Here is a 17541-nt window from a genome sequence, read left to right on the forward strand (position 1 = left end):
TGTTTGTTGTGCTCTATACAGACAAAGCATACCGTTCAGAGTACTTAGGGAAGAAGGATTTGATTTATTATTGTCACATGTGTTGGCATACAGATAAAATTGTTTCATGTGCATTATACAGACAAGGCATACTGTTCATAGAGTGCTTAGAGGAGAAAGGAAGGAGAGGGTGTAGAATATAGTATTATAATTGGTTGGAAATATTCAGCAGATCATGTAGGATGTGAGGAGAGGGAAACAGAGTTAATGAGTAGGATTTTACATTCTTGCTCATCCTAAAACTGTAAAATCCTGCCTGAGGTCAACAGACTTTTCCACAGTCCATCCCTCACTCCCTCCGATTTCATAGAATCCCTACAGTGCAGAAAGAGACATCTAGTCTGCATCAACTCTCCTCACATCTCAAACAGGCACACCCCATGCCCTTTCCCTGTAACCCCATTCATTTACCCCACTAATCCCCTAATCTACATGTCTTTGGACACTAAGTAACAATTTAGCACGGCCAATCCACCTAACCTACTCCTCCCACAGTCCAAAGATGTAACTGGAGCACACAAAGGAAACCCACACAGACACGGGGAGGACGTGCAAGCTCCACACAAACAGTGGCCTTAGGCCGGAATTGAACTTGGGTCCCTGCAGCTGTGAGGCAGCAGTGTTAACCCATTGTGCCACCACATCGCTCTTCCTTGGCGAGGGGGACAGTAAAATTCCAGCTAATGTTTCAGGGCAGTGATCTTTCATCTGAAGTGGAAAAAGTTTGAGAAGCAACAGGTTTAGTTCAATACAGGGGCTTAAGGGAAAAAAGGAGAAAGGGTCAAAGGGGAAGGTCTGTGAAAGGGTGGGGTGCAGGAGAGGTTAAAGAAGATGGTACAAGGCGATGGGAATGGACCAAGTAAAGAAGCATATAGATGGATTTCAATGTGCAAATGGGGATAGCAGATTCATCATCAAAAGCCTGTATTTCAGACCTGCACAACTTCCCAGTGTCCCTTTCTATTTTCATAGGGTCTCTAGCCACCCCTACCCACTTGAATGGTTCCCCCACATCAAACTAGTGAAATAGGATCCTTTACATCCACTTGAGATTACAGTCGAGAGAGACTCCTCAAAATCTACTTCTTTTGACTAAGCTTTTGGCCATCTGCCTCAATGTCACCTTACTTGACTTGGTGTCTAATTTTACCTCATTATAATCTTTGAAATGCCTTGGAATGGTTTATTATCTTAAAAATGCAATTTAAATAGATGTTGTTATTGAAGCCTATTTAATGTTCCTGATTGGTATCACATCTAAGTTCTGAAATCGTTGTTAGAATGGAAAACTTAGTCTCAAGTAATATACCAAGTTTTCTCCTGTCGAATTTTCCTCCCTTTCCATCAAATTCTAAACCAGATTGCACAAATGTTCAGACTGCGTTCTAAACCGTTGTGCCATATGTGTGGACTTATGAACAACGCTAATAGGAATGCAGCAAATTATGAATGATAAATTGCATGGTGAGCAAGCAGAGATAATACTATATCATTACTCTATTCACAAGACAATCGTTGGACTTGTAGGGTTGCAGGATGCAATGCAATTTCAACAACATTATGTGTGGCAATAACTGGTTTGACGAGTCAGTTTGTAACTAACAGACTCTCATCTACTCAGTACAGGTATATGGTATTGTGAAATGGAGATCAGGAGTGGAAGAGGCAATTAGAAAGAAAGCAACCTGAAAATGCTGAGAATTGGAATTAAACTTAAACACGTGCAGCAGGTCCATCAGCAGCTGAGAAGAACAAAGGTGAGCTTGTTCCAGATAAAGACCTTTGGGTTTTTTTTGGTGTATCATCACACCCAACACCGTTTTTTCCCTTTAGGGATTAGTCGGGGAAATAGTGGAAGGATTCCTGACCTTATTATCAGCCTGTTGAACAATGTTATGAATGTTCCTTCCATGGCCAACATGTCCTGGTGTTGGACTTGAACCCAAAGCTTCTGGTCCAGAGATAGGGGTGTTACCCACTGTGCTACAATACTGCTGCACCATTTAGTTAATTGACAGGAATAAACATTGTGTGGAAAATGGAATGACAAACAACAGCTGGAGCTCAGGAGCCTGAAATGCTGACACCTGTCTTTAATGTCCAGGAGATGGTTATATTGGGACCTATGTATGATGTTCAAAGATTATTTCTTTGAGGCAGCAAAAGAAATTGAGAAGCTACAAAAAAAATTAGGGCAGTGAAAAGACCCAGAAAAGATCAAAGCAGCAGACAAGAAAGATCATAGACTCTCGACAGTGCAGAAGGAAGCCTTTTGGCCCATCAAGCCTCCACCAACAAAAATCCCACACAGGCCCTATCCCTGTGACCCCATGTATTTACCCTGCTAGTCCCCCAACACTAAAGGGCAATTTTAGCATGACTAATTGACCTAACCTGCACATCTTTGCATTGTGGGAGAAAACCCACACAGATGGAGAGAGAACATGCAAACTCTACAGTTACCCAAGGCTGGAATTGAATCCGGGTCCCTGGTGGTGAGGCAACAGCGCTAACCACTGTGCCATCCACTATTGGAACAAATGAAAAGGGATAAACAGTTAATGTAGGAAATCTGAAATAAAAAGCAAATGCAAGAGACTTATCACTATTATGTTACTGTTACCAATTCCCTAATAATAATATTCTAGTAGTTTTCCAATTATTAGTCCAATCTACTAACTTCCAGCGAAGTTGTCAGAATTCACATGATTAATGGAAGAATAGCTAATTGACATGAGACAGGCAGCACAACTATCATTACGGGAACACAAGTTCCTGCTTTGCTTATTGAGAGGGGATGAGTTGCCCAGACCTCACGTGGCAGTACGCACTATACCCCTCTTAGTTCCCTCATGAAGAAGTATAATACTCTATTCAGGAACATTCATTGTTCTGTGCACTGGACTCCCTCTTGTTTGGAGCCTCAGATCGATTGGAATACAGGCCAGCTGAAACACAGTATCACAGCTGAACCAGGTAAAGCCTGGGTCCCCACACTTTATTCCAATCTGATGGCACTTGCCTTGTAAGGGGACAGAGGGTCCAACAAATGTTAGGGATGCAACTGGGCTACTATCTTCCATTTGACTACACCAGTCTTTAGCTGGAGTTACAGCGGTGAACTGGTGGATTTTCAGCAAAATGTATTCCAATTGATTTCAACTAGATAATTGTATAGGAATGTGATTATTAATTGCATATGTATTGATAACAAAAAGTGTAGAGGTTTGGTGATACCATAGCTGCCAAATATTGAAGTGTGTGCAGGTATATCATAAGAACATAAGAAATAGGAGCAGGAGTAGGCCATCTAGCCCTTCGAGCCTGCCCCGCCATTCAATAAGATCATGGCTGATCTGTTGTGGCTCAGTTCCACTTTCCCGCCCTCTCCCCATAACCCTTAATCCCCTCTCTTATCAAGAACCCATCAACCCGCTTCTTAAAAATATTTAGCGAGGCAGCCTCCACCACTTCAACGGGTAGAGAATTCCAGAGATTCACCACCCTTTGAGTGAAGAAGTTCCTCCTCAACTCCGTTCTAAACCGCCTCCCCTTTATCTTGAGGCTGTGCCCCATATCAACAACACTTCAATTAAGACTACATGATTGTATTTTAATCGCTGTGTATATTTTCACTGTTTAGACAGTAATAAACAAGTCACCCTTCAATAAACACAAACATCAGTATTTGGATTTTTTCAGCGATTTTTACTTTCCAGAATTCAATTTTTTTCAGACTACTTTTGTTGTGTCTCCTGGGGCATTACCAATAGCAGGTTAATGAATCCATGGAAATCACATGATGAAACTCAAGATAAGATTACATCATTTGTTAACTTTCATTAATGAACAATAATGCAAACACTATTTAAACAATCTAAGTTGTGCATGTTGGGTGAACAGTTTTCCCATCATTGTCACTGCATATTTTATATTCTCTTCAAATTCATATTTGTCTAAATAAAGTCATTTTACACACAGCTTCAAAAAATGATGAAGTTTTCAATTCTCCATTTTCCAGAGTTGCCACGTTCGCTTTGTGGTCCTGACAGAGATACCACCATCACCACCCTTCACGATAGATACAAGTTCAAGCACAACCTTTTTACAATCTATCAATAGAAGTATCTCACCCCAGGCCCCCCATTTTCTCACATTCTCTATATGATCTACCTCCTCCCCTCATTCCTAACCAAATCCCAGCTAAGCAACTGCATTTCTTTAGCTAAATGCTCCATTGTATTATCAATCAGTTCCTTTCCTCAGTTTTGCCACTTTTCAAAATGATTGTCACTCTAAAATCCACATCCCTAACCTCTTTGACCACCACTCATCTGTAACATCCTTTTTTCAACATCTCTTGAACACACACCCAGCTCTGTACACGTCTCCCATGTGTACAGAGCAATTTCAGTGGCATTCCCAGATTGAATTTTAGTAGGGAAAGACTTGCATAATTCTCAAGACCTTGAAGGGAATCACTTTGCTTCTATCAGTTATGATTATATTCCACTTCAACTTGTTTTGTTCCAGTTTCACAGATACAATCATTTCAATCCAGTTTCTATCCTATTTGTGGCACCAAGATCTATTTGAGGGTTCAACTGAGACACATCATTCCTCTTCACCTCTATACTTCAACACGATTAACCACTCCATCCTCTCCACCAACTCTCTTCTGGGGCCACCATTCTCAAACAATCCTTAGTTTGTTTCATTCCTGCTTGCATTAACATAGCTCTCATCTTCCCAGTCACCATGTAAGTGTAATGGGGTTCCATTCTGAGCCATTCCCGTTCAGTCTATATGCGGCTTTCAATTGCATGATCTGGAAGCACTTCCCCATCTTCCAGAAGTACATCAATGGTACACAGCTCTACCTCTCTTGATCAGAGCATCTTTCAAACATCAGCAAATCCAAAGCAACACTGTTCAACTTTTGCTAGAAGTCCACCCCAACTCCTTGAGCATCTTGCTCAAACTAAACTATGGCATACAACAACTTCAGTAACAAAGTTAATTCTAAGCCAAGCTTCAAGCCACATACCCCAACCATTACTAAAGTGGTTTATTAACCATTTCTGCCCCTACCTCTATTCCACTGCTAATGAAATTCTTGTTTATGTTGTCACCTTCAGGCTCAACTTCAATACTTGGCTAATAGACCTCCTTGCTCCACTCTACATAAATGGGAACTAGCAAAGTCTGTATCTCATTTCATACCGAATCCCTCTATGCCTTTTATTTTGGAACTTTCTTCTTAAGCTTTTTTGCTTGTTAATTCTTTCCCACTGACTAAAGTTTCCTCGAATCCACATCTTGGTCTGTAACTTAATGTGCTACCTTCCCTAATTCTCCTACTGAAAAATGTATTGGATCATGTACTACATTAGAGATATTATATCAGTACAAATTGTTGTAGTATTGCGGGAGAACATAAAGATGATGATTGACACTGATATCTGTTAACGATGGGTGTATAAAGACAGCCAATTTTTATAAATTTCCATCAGTGGCCATGTGCTTCTGATGGAAGTTACCTATTAATGACTGACATTACAGCAAACTTCTTGGACAATGTCATGTTTGACCAATTGACAAGAAAAATGCAATGTTCAGTTGTGTCACACTCCACAATCAAACAGCCTGAAAATTCATTGTCCAAGGACATTCTTTATGAAAAATGACTACTTGGGCATGGGACTGGAGGTCTGTCGATGCCCCTGGAATTGTACACCAGCGTAAGTCAGTGCCTTTGGGGGGCAGGGGGAAGAGAACAATTGCTTAAACTGCTGTACTACAGTATTAGGCCAGTTCAGGAAAGCATGATTTTGGGACAGCGCGAGAAGACTGGAATCTTACACACCAATTAAAACCTAATATTTCCGCACACACACAGTCATGGACAGACAGACAAGACACAGAGATTTACATATATTTTATATATTTGTGTATTATTCACGTCAAAAGAAATACAGAGTATGATCTTACATAACTTTGCTACATAATAACACTAAACAGGACAAAAAAATTACCTGTGCAATAAGTGAAACATTAATTTAAATATTAAATAAAAAGACAAATAAAATAAAAATGTTTGAACACTAAACTACTTCTGGTTTTTACTATTGCAACACATCCAATAAAGTGGTTTGTGACTCTGTTGTAACAGTACAGATAAAATGGTTTTCATTCCAGTCTACTGCTCGCTTTAAGTACAAGGGAATTTATTCAAAAACACTTACACAAGACTGGTCCACTGTCTAATAGGTTGTGGGGCTCTAAGAGACTAGTACCAATAAATTCTCACAATCATGTATTGTGCATTATTTTATTTCCATTAATTAGCTGAACATGTGCCATTCTCCAGGAAAAAAAAGGAAAAAAAAAGTCCTAAACAATACAAAGGTTGCTAACATCGTGCTGAAAAATGAGGATTTGTTGGAATCTCTGTGTAAGATTTTAATTCATATGCAGCACCGCTATCAACTTCCATCGACTTTCGAGAAAAAAGGAGTCTGACATCTCTATGGAGGTAGATCTTTCCAGATTTTGAACTCTGGAACCTAGAACAAAGAAAACATTCCCATTATTCATTTATTCGAGCCTACATTATTACCAAAAGACCAAATATTTAATTTGCCTGCCCACCTACTGGAAAACATAGATAAATTTCCCCTTTGTAACATGGAGGTGGACTGACCTCGCACTCATTCTTCTATGCACGACAGGAGTTCAATCTTGACTTTTATAATGCAATAACTCTTGTGAATAAACCTAGAATTGCATTTAAATGCATTTGTCAACTTGACCACTACATTTCAACTTTGACTGCACCGACCCCTGCATTTTTCTATGGCCCTGCCCACATCAGTTAGCTATTAAGTTTGAGTGAATGCGGAGCTGTTCTGAGATGGTCCAATGCAAAGATTCCAGTGGTCTGATAAAAAGTCCTCGAACAGAACAAGTTAAAATGGAATACAATCAATTCGTAACTGATAGAAGCAAAGTGATTCCCTTCAAGGTCTTGAGAATTATGCAAGTCTTTCTCTACTAAAGTTCAATATTGGAATGCCACTGAAATTGCTCTGATGGAAGAACTGCATTGCTCTAAAAAAGGGAGTAGTCACAAGATGCACTGTATGAAAAACATATTTTCCATTTTGCATCTTGTTGGGAGGAGTGTCTTTCAACTTCAAAACTATTTTTGCCTTTGGTCTATTTTTCATCAAGTCTAGACAGCTGAACCTTTTGGCTAAGTAATAGACTTGCAGCATCCACAGTATTTTGCTTTCATCATAGACTTGCAGAACATCAGTCTAGCTAGACCTGACTGAATGTACATATGGGATCACGTCAGATAAATTCACTCCATAATATTTGTCTCCCCTCCTTTCCTCACACCAAATTGGAGTTGGGACTGCCTTAATGACGTCCATTGTGCATTAATAGTCAGCAAAGTCATGACTACTGGTGTTTTATGCAGGGATGGTCCCTCTAGAGCTACACAAGCGGACAACTGATGAATTAAGGATGTATTGTTGAATTTTCAGTTTTTACACTACTGCCCATCATTTCAGTTCAGCTTTTGTCATTCCAAGTTCACTTTCATTTTGGGTTACCAATGGTTGTACAAAGGGAAATGTAATGGTGCTGAATGTAGCAGCCAGCTTTCCAAAAAATTAAGATTTGGATAGAAAAATGCAAATTCCAGTCACAAAATATCAGGTAGTTGATGCTTTGTATTCAGAACAAAGATATGATTAAAAATATTTTCCAATACAGGAGCAGCAAGGTTACACTGAAGGGGGACAACGTTTTGAGTAACTTCTCATTCAATCTTTTTTGATGTCATTGTATTTACAAAATTCATGTCCAGTGTGTTAGAAACTTTGAGGTTTTAGCACATCAATCAGTGATTTGGTCATTTCAGTGAGACGTGTATGCTTTCTGATACAACTGCTTTATCTTGACATCTTTCTGTTATAATTGTGCCAACATTCTTGAACTAAAGATATCCACTTCGCCCTCCACCTGTTCTTGTTCTTTTTGAACCATCATGTCAAAAATTGTTTCTTATAACTGAACTTCAACCTCCTTACCTTTGCTCTTTCATTTAAGAACATAATGGCATAAGAACTAAGAGCAGGAGTAGGTCATCTGGCCCCTAGTGCCTACTCCGCCGGCTGAGAAGCACTGAGAGACTGCTCTCTGTCAACCTTTCTCCTCCTGTCTCAATGTGCAACTTTGTGATCTGTTACCACAGTTAGGAAATATCCCAGGATATGATTTTCTTCTGGCTTTTCAACCACAGTGGGCATCATTCTTACCCATGATCCAACCATATCATTACTAGGGTAAACTGTATCCCTGTATCTTTTACTCCTCCAATTTTCACTTGACTCTCCAACTTTACCTTTTGTAATTTTTACCAAGAATTCCACATATTACCATCTTTTCTGGGCAATACACCTTCCAAACTACGTATCTTTATCTCTCACCATTAAAGACTGACTTGCTCCCTTATATCAAGATCTTAACTTCTTTATCTACTTGTACACATTTATAAATTCTTGAAAGAGATCTGGTAGTTGCTCATCAACCAACCCCTGAACAGGCTGTACACTCTTTTGCACCTCTTTAGCTTCAATCTTTATCATTTTAACAAACCCCACTGGCTTATCCTGTTTTACCACATCTATCTTCAGTGGTTTTCTTAAGCCACCAACACAGAAATTTCATATGTCCACGTTATTACAATGAAAACATCCAATACTTTATTTTACTTCCACCTTCATATTTCCTTTTTAACCTGAGTTAAACTATCCTTTCTATCTCCAACAAAATCCCCTTTGCCTTTATCACCTGAGAATTTCTCTTTTCCCCAGTCCAAAGATATCATGCTAAATTGACCCTAGTGTCAGAGTGTTTAGCAGAATAAATATGAGGGGTTACGGGAATAAAGCCTGGGTGGGATTATGATCACTGCAGGCATAATGGGCCGAATGACCTCCTTCTGCACTGTAGGGATTCTATTCATCACAAATTGATGTCAAAAACCAAATCTTGATTTATTAACTCATAATCATCTGTCAATCTCACAGTTTTTACCCTCTGTTGTTCCAATGGGTTCTCACTACTTCAGGCAGTGAACTTTTAAGTCCAAGATAACCGTTTCCCTAAGAGCATATGTTTGTTCTCCATTCAAAGCTCTTATCCAGCTATCAAAGTTACTTTGTTCTTTCAAATTCTACATTTGTTTGACCTGGTTCCTTCCTCAGATTTCTAAACTTCTGTCTGTAAGCTTCTGGCACTCATTTATATGCATTTAAGATTTTTTTTTTAAACATCTTGATATCTCCTCTGATAGTGAGGTGACTGTGACACTATCTCCATCTACCAATTTTGTTACAATATTGCAGGTAGAATATAGCACATAATATGCAATACATATTACACTATGCACACAAGAAGTCAACTTAATTAGCAGAAGTCTTGAACCACAATATGTTCATACCCATCTCCTAATAGGGATTTTCCTTTATAGTAAAAACAGAATACTAGAAAAACACAACAGGTCTGGCAACATCTGAGGAGAGATAAACAAAACTAGAGAGCAGAAGATTCCGGTCCCGTCTGTCGGTGGAATTTACCAGTGCCACCAAAGTCAACAGATTTTTGGCTGGCCCGCAGCACATCCACCACGACAGGGTCAGAAAATCCCAGTCAACGTCACGAGTCCAATGTTACTCTTCAGATTTCATTTGATTTTTTTCTTTTGGTGCTGCAAGTATTCATTTGGTGCTCATTGTACAACCATGGAGTTCATTAAAAATTACTGCTCCAGTTCTATCCCAGGCTAAGGAAATATGAGTTAAAATTGGGTGACAACACAGGACAACTAAGTCCTAGGTTAAAAGGAACCAAGGCTTAGGGTTTATGTCTATCAAAAATGGTGTCCATTGGTCCAAGCAACAAAGTAATTAAAAAACCCAGAATTATTTTTAGTTTATAAACTGGAATATTAAAATCTTTGGACACTCAATATTAAAGTATTTTGTTTTGCGTGGAAACCAAGAGAATTATGAATAATGCATAGCTGTTCAAGCAGAGATTGTACAAACACTTATCACAGTTAACACTGGTTGCTATACAGTATATTGGGTTACCTCAAGTGTACGAGGTAGCGAAGTATCCTTTCTTCAGTCTGGATTACATTTTCTTTATTGGCATGTCCAACAGTTTCACGTTTTACAGGAACAGAAAACGTCCTCTGTCGTAGGAATGTTTGGTGATTGGCTGGCATATCTCTCAAGTCATAAATCACTACAAACATCTTAACCACCGTTTTATTTGGGTTGAATAAAGTCTGAAAGATAATTCACATTTATCAGCTATAAAATCAGAAGGTTTGCATAATATAGCTCACAAAATGCCAAAAGATTGCATGCGTCATGAACAAATTTGATCAAAAGCAGAACTTATGTGCACAATTTGGAAATCGAGGCAAAATGATTTTAACACCTGGCAACGCTGCACATTGATCTGTTTAATTTTACTGATCACTTACAGCTGTACAATAACATTCCAAAACTCTTCTACAAGCTTGATTTCTATTCATCTGAGACCATCTACTTACTATCTTGAGATTGAACATGCATACTAGCAATTTCTTCCCCTTTGCAAACAGCACTTTAAGCTGGTAAGTACAATGTATAAAAGGATAGCTGTTCTGATTTTTCAAAGATCCTTACAGTCACAGTGGAGGGCTTTCCTGCATTTCATAGAATCCCAACAGTGCAGAAGGAGACCATTCAGCCCATCGAGCTTGCACAGTCAACAATCCCACCCAGATGCTGTCCCCTTAATCCCATGCATTTATCCTGCTGGTTCCTTTGACACTAAGGAGCAATTTACCATGGCCAATCTGCTTAATCCACAAATCTTTGGAGTGCGAGAGGAAACCGGACACCTGGAGGAAACCCACGCAGACACGAGGAGAACATGCAAACTCCACACAGTCATCCGAGGCTGGAACTGAACCCCGGTCCCTGGGGCTGTGAGGCAGCTATTCTAACCACTCTGTCATCTCACATGTGCTGGTTGGCAACTCAGCAAAGTGGTAGAAAATCACACATGCATCCTATCAGTATGCGTGTCTTAAGCTGGTCCTTCAGTGTGGAGAATTACCATGCTAACCTCCAGTCACACAAAATGAATTAATTCTAAAAGGACAATAAAGTTCTAAATTATAGGACTTTTAGGAGTGCATACTTGCCCTACTGTAAATTACAATGTGAAAATAGCTCCACAATATAAGATGATGAGTTATCTAGGTCCATTTAGGATTGCAATGAAATATATTAAATAATGCAATCCTAAGTATGATAGTTTACAATAATCTGACATTACTCTTTAAACAAATGATACATTAATGCATTTTGTTAAATTGTGATAATGATTGCTATGAAGTTGTTAAGCTTTATGGGATATAAAAATAAAGTGCTGGTAAAACTCTGTAGGTCTGGCAGAATTTGTGGAATGAGAGATAACATTTTGAGTCAAATATGATTATTCTCTGGAACCCACTTGGGTCCTTTTTTTTTAAACCTACTTTAAAAGGGAACACTGAATTTCCATGTTTAGTCCCTGGAACACATGGAGTCAGCCTCTGCAGTTCCACAAAGCTACTGAAAATTATTACGTTGCAACAAAGTAAGTTAACTATTAGAATGTAGTTCCCGAATGGCTGCCTAATTTAATGAAAAATGTTTAATTCTTGCATCTGAGGCTGAAAGTTGTGAAATTCAAGCCCAGTATCAATGAAGTGTTACATGGTTAGGTGCATTGGCCATGCTAAATTCTCCCTCAGCATGCTCAAACAGGCACCGGTGTGTGCGACTCGGGGATTTTCACAAAATGTTCATTGCAGTGTTAATGTAAGTCTTCTTGTGACACCAGTAAATAAACTTGTCACCAGCACCATCTATCAGACAAGACTATAAATCAAAGCCTTCAGATGTCTTTGAAGATCCCACAGAGTTATGGTCAGCATTATTTCCTTCACTAACATCATTTAAAACAGATTACCTCATCATTGATTTTATTTCTTGTATGCAAACTGGTTTCCACATTACCAATATCTTAACAGTTAACTGCATTTCAAAAGTAATGCACAGTACTTTAGAATTCTCTGAGGCCACAATCAGAGACTAATTAATGCGTTCTTTCTTTAACATACTTGCAAAAATTTTGTTTTATTAATCTGTGTCACTTGTCATGACCACATAAATGGTGGTTTCTTAAAGTGGTCCATGAACTAAGAATGTGTATATGAATTTGTGAGTGATTACATTTAAAAATAACTCAGCAGTCAGGCTTTATTCTGAAACAGCTGGAAGTTATTTAAGTAAAAAAAAGTGATAAAATTACTAATTAAAATACATGTATAAAGTCTGAAGTGCAGAACAAGATAATTCAAAATCAGATTTTCAAATCAGCCATCGAGAGATATTGCAGGCCTGATGCTCAAATTCCTTCTCTCTTGAAGGGATGAAAATTAAGGTTTTGTTTAGCAGTGGCAGTGGCTTCTGCCACTAATCAGTATTTGCCTTTTTCAGATGGCCTCGCCGGGGCAGCAGTTCCTGGGAGTGAGAGGTTTCTTGTTCCTCACTAGTTCTGTCACACGTGAAACCTGAAGATTGCCTGGACTTTTCAGCAGGACAACAACTGATTTCTCAGTATCTTCCACTTTGACTCCCAGTGGCAGAGAGGAAACTCCTCTGATGATGTTGCTCAGTGTTCTTCCTGAGGGTTCAGCACATCTGGCTTTCACAGGCTGTTTTTATAACAACCAAGAACAAAATAGCCGCTATGCTAATTTCAATGAATCATTACTCCATCAGGCAGAAAAGTTCATTACGTTGAAATCCAAAGATGCGCAGGTTAGGCAAATTGGCCATGCCAAATTCTCCCTCAGTGTTCCTGAACAGGCGCCGGAATGTGGCGACTAGGAGATTTTCACAGTAACTTCATTGCAGTGTTAATGTAAGACTACTTGTTATTAATAAACTACTTTGGCTTCTTTGTCTCCTGTTCTTTTGGAAGCCTGGGGTTTTCACACTTCTTGCAATGAACATCCATGGAGGATTCATTTACATTTAAGTGAGTTTTCACAGCCAGCTCTAGAGAAACATCAATCTAACAAGATTTGAACTAACACAGAAAGATGCCATATTGTCTGTCTATCTTTCCCTCCTGAAAAATGTTTTAAAGCTGAATGCAAAGGTTTGAAATCAAAAATGTGTCTTAAAACAGTCATACAATCTGACAGTGAAGGAGGAGGCCATTTGGCCCGTTGAGTCTGCACCAACCACAATCCCAGGTCCTATCCTCATGCATTTGATTTAATTTATTATTGTCACATATATTAGCATACAGTGAAAAGTATTGTTTCTTGCATGCTATACAGACAAAGCATACTGTTCATTGAGAAGAAAACAAGAGAGTGCAGAATGTAGTGTTAGAAACAAACTAGGAGGTAGAGAAAGATCAACTTAATGCAAGGTTCATCCATTCAAAAGTCTGATGGCAGCTGGAAAGAAGCTGTTCTTGAATTGGTTGGTATGTGACCTCACACTTTGGTATCTTTTTCCCAACAGAAGATGGAAGAGAGAATGTCTGGGGTGCATGGGGTCCTTAATTATGCTGGCTGCTTGGACGGGAAACTGGTTTGCCTGATGGATTGGGCTACATTCACAATCTTTTGTAGTTTCTTGCGGTCTTGGTCAGAGCAGGAGCCATACCAAGCTGTGATATAACCAAAAAGAAGGCTTTCTATTGTGCATCTGTAAAAGTTGAAGAATTGTAGCTGACATGCCAAATTTCATTGGTCTTCTGAGAAAGTAGAGATGTTGATGGGCTTTATTATAGTGTCAGCACAGGGGGACCAGGATAGGTTGTTGGTGATCTGGGCACAAAAACTTGAAGCTCTTGACCCTTTCTACTTTGTCCCTATAATAGACAGGAGTATGTTCTCCTCTACGCTTCTTGAAGTCAATGACAACCTCCTTAGTTTTGTTGACATTGAGGGAGATTGTCACTGCACCAGTTCACCAGATTCTCTACATCATTCCTATACTGTATCTCGTCATTGTTTGAGATCCGGCCCACTACAGTGGTGTTGTTAGCCAACTTGAAAATCAACTTGGAAGGGAACTTGGTCACACAGTCATAGGTGTGTAAGGAAATATAGTAGGGGCTGAGAACACAGCCTTGTGGGGCACTGGTGTTGAGGATGATCATGGAGGAGGTGTCTTGCCTCTCCTTACTGGTTGTTGTCTGCGGGTTGGGAGTTCAGGATCCAGTCGCAGAGAGAGGAGCTGAGGCCCATCCCACGGAGTTTTGTAGGAATAATGAAGGCTGAGCTGTAACCAATAAAGAGGAGTCTGACATAGGTGTCTTTGTTATCTAGGTGTTCCAGAGTTGAGTGCAGGGCCAGGGAGATGGCATCTGTTGTGGACCTGTTGCAGGCAAACTGCAGTGGAACCAGGTAGTCCAAGAGCCTGGAATTGATTTGTGCCATGTCTAGCCTTTTGAAGCACTTAGTCATTGAGATTTACAGCATGGAAACAGGCCCTTTGGCCCAACTTGTCCATGCCACCCTTTTTTTTAAACCCCGAAGCTAAGGGATCATAATGATGGATGTCACAGCCACCAGCTGATAATCATTAAGGCACATTGCTTGACCTTTCTTTGATACTGGGACGATGGTTATCTTCTTGAAGCAGATAGAGAGCTCAGATTGTTGTAAAATGAGGTTGAAAAAGTCTGTGAATACCCCTGCCAGCTGATCTGTGCAAGATCTGAGTGCTTGTTCGGGTATCCCATCCAGGCCAGTTGCTTTCTGTGGGTTGACCTTCGAGAAAGCTGCTTTGACATCTGCAACGGTGACCTCAGATCCAAGCCTTCTAGGGAAGGGGGCATGCTCTCGCTAACATCTTGCTGAAAACAGGCATAGAATGCAATGAGCTCATCAGGGAGGGGTGCACTGGAGACGGTGATTTTACATGCCTTCATCTTGTAGCCTGTTATATCTTGCAGACCTTGCCATTGTTGGTGGGGGTCTGTGTGGCCAGCCTGGGACTCCAGCTTAGTCCAGCACTGTCTTTTGGCATCTTTGGTGGATCTCCTTAGATCGTATCTGGATTCTGTATGTGGTATCATAGCTGGTCCCCCTTATGCCAAAGGGCAATTTAGCATGGCCAATCCACCTAACCCACACATCTTTGGACTGTGGAACACCTGGAGGAAACCCATGCAGACATGGGGAGAATGTGCCCATACAGAACAATGACCCAAGCCCGGAATTGAGCCCAGGTCTCTGACGCTGTGAGGCAGCAGCACCAACCACTGTGCCACTGTTTAAGGAGTTGTGCCCCAGTTTAAGGGGTTGTCCTTAAACTCGGTAATAACAAAACTACACATTCATGATACAAATGATACAACATTCCTAGAGTTGTGTCACCCCTTATAGGCACCTATAAGTGAGTAATTAATGCTTTCTAACTGTAACCAACTGCAGATCTGGGGGAGGGGAGGTGGTGATTTGATTTCAAAGTATCAAACAAAACTAACACCTTTATTGAGCATTTCTTAGTTAAAGATCCAGGAATTTCACTGATATTATTAGCTAACTTGTTGAAATTGACGAAAAACACTGTTGTCGTTTCCAGCCACAGGAAGCCTTGAAACCACTGCAGTGTATCACAGATATTACCGCTTTTTAAGACGGCTCTATATGACTTCACAAGTTTGCAAATGAAGGAGCAATTTACAATGCAGATAGAACAGTAACTTACCACTTGTATTGTCCCAGATGGAGGTACGCGATAGCCTCGTTTTCCCAAGGTTTCCAAATTAATCACACCCTACAAACAAATAATCCTCAGTTCAAAACATTGAAACTGGAAGTTTCAGTTGTTAAAAAAAAATCACGCAACTTATTTTCTGATGAAAAATCAATTTGAACATACCCATAAAGAGCAAAAATTAACAAATGAATAAATGAGTGATTTACCAGTCAGAGAGATATGGGTCCTAACCAATTACTGCTACACCATGACCTTGATCACAAGTCTTTAACTACAGGAATGTGTAATAACACATACCATGTAGGGTGATGGTGCATTATCATCAGAGACACTGTAGAATGACACTTCAACTGGAAAAGTCATGTGACTGGGACAGAATGTTCCACTTGCTCCCACCTCGGCTGTAAAACCATCAACAGACCCTAAAGGTTCCAAGCGGAAATTCAGGATGGATTCCTGGAGAACATTAAAAATATTCTGAGGTTAGAATTGCTAGGCAGCTTGAATCAAATTGCATAATTTTATTCAGACTCTATACATAAATGCTTCACAGCAAGTAATTACAACATATCTGATCAAATTCTTTCATTAATCAAACAGCACAATGTTCCAGCACTTAACAAAATCCTATTATGTCAAATGTTTAACCATCACTAAGCGATCCACCAAATAACGGTTCCCATTTTCTTCTGCTTCTGTATGATATTCTACAAAATAACCAATGCTGTGTAGAAAGCTGAAATCCAGCTAGATCTAAAGATAATCATAAAATATTTTAATCAGTATTTATAAAGGTATCAGAACTGTTCAGTTTATTTACAGCCATGTATTTTTTTTTATATAGTTCCACAATAATGACCTGATCCTAACAAACAGAATTATACCTACAATCTAGTTTTAAGTTGTTTTGCACCTTACTCCTCCTTAATTTTGTCACATAATTATTCTCTACATGAACTAAAATCTCAAAAGGATTTACAAAAACTTTTTATATATAAAGTGACTTGGTAAATCAGGACTGTTTATGGCAACTTTCAAATATTTCAGGATAAATGTAACTTTTAATATTTTGGTTGAAACAAATCCTGTTGCTGATTAATGTAATAACGCTGGATACAAGTGGCAATATCACAGGGAGACTGGCCAATTAGCTTGAGCCACCAGGCATTTTTTGCTTTGGTATGCTATTCTCTTTTCCCTGATCAAAAAATATGAACTTAGTGAAAAACATTTTTGCAAAAATCTGTTTTTAAGGCCTCCTATATTGGCATTCAAATAAATGTGGCAGGTTTGCACAGGGTGTCGGGGAGGGGGGGTGGGCGCGGGGGGAGGAATTTAGAACAATAGAATAATACTTACTTGCAGAGTCTTAGTTAACAATGGTGCAGCTAAATTCTGTGGCACAGCATCTGTTTAACAAATACTTTGCTGTAATTGTTCTATTAACAAATTCAGAATCTGATTGGTAGAAGAGGACCAATCCCGACAGTGCAGAAGGAAGTCACTCGGCCCATTGAGCCTGCACCAACAACAATCCCTATCCCCATTATTCCACATATTTACCCTAATAAACTCCCTGACACTAAGGGGCAACTTAGCATGGCCAATCCACCTAACTTGCACATCTTTG

General features: G+C 39.5%; 1 protein-coding gene across 7 annotated transcripts in view; it reads right to left on the minus strand.

The window, feature by feature from the left end:
- Positions 1-3769: 3769 nt before the first annotated feature.
- Positions 3770-17541, minus strand: part of atosa (atos homolog A) — a 114549-nt gene continuing 100777 nt past the window's right edge. For 6 of the 7 annotated variants that reach the window (XM_080214391.1, XM_080214389.1, XM_080214386.1 and 3 more), the window contains 4 exons: positions 16209-16367; positions 15900-15968; positions 10209-10408; positions 3772-6605 (listed from right to left, as the gene is read on the minus strand). In XM_080214391.1, the coding sequence (XP_080070517.1) occupies positions 6452-6605; positions 10209-10408; positions 15900-15968; positions 16209-16367 (582 nt within the window). In that variant the 3' untranslated portion in view covers positions 3772-6451. Of the gene's footprint in view, positions 6606-10208; positions 10409-15899; positions 15969-16208; positions 16368-17541 lie in introns of all 7 variants that reach the window. The other variant, XM_080214390.1, reaches the window with a different exon arrangement.

Source organism: Carcharhinus amblyrhynchos, chromosome 28, assembly GCF_965287045.1.
Source record: "Carcharhinus amblyrhynchos chromosome 28, sCarAmb.v2.hapA, whole genome shotgun sequence".
Classification (NCBI taxonomy): domain Eukaryota; kingdom Metazoa; phylum Chordata; class Chondrichthyes; order Carcharhiniformes; family Carcharhinidae; genus Carcharhinus; species Carcharhinus amblyrhynchos.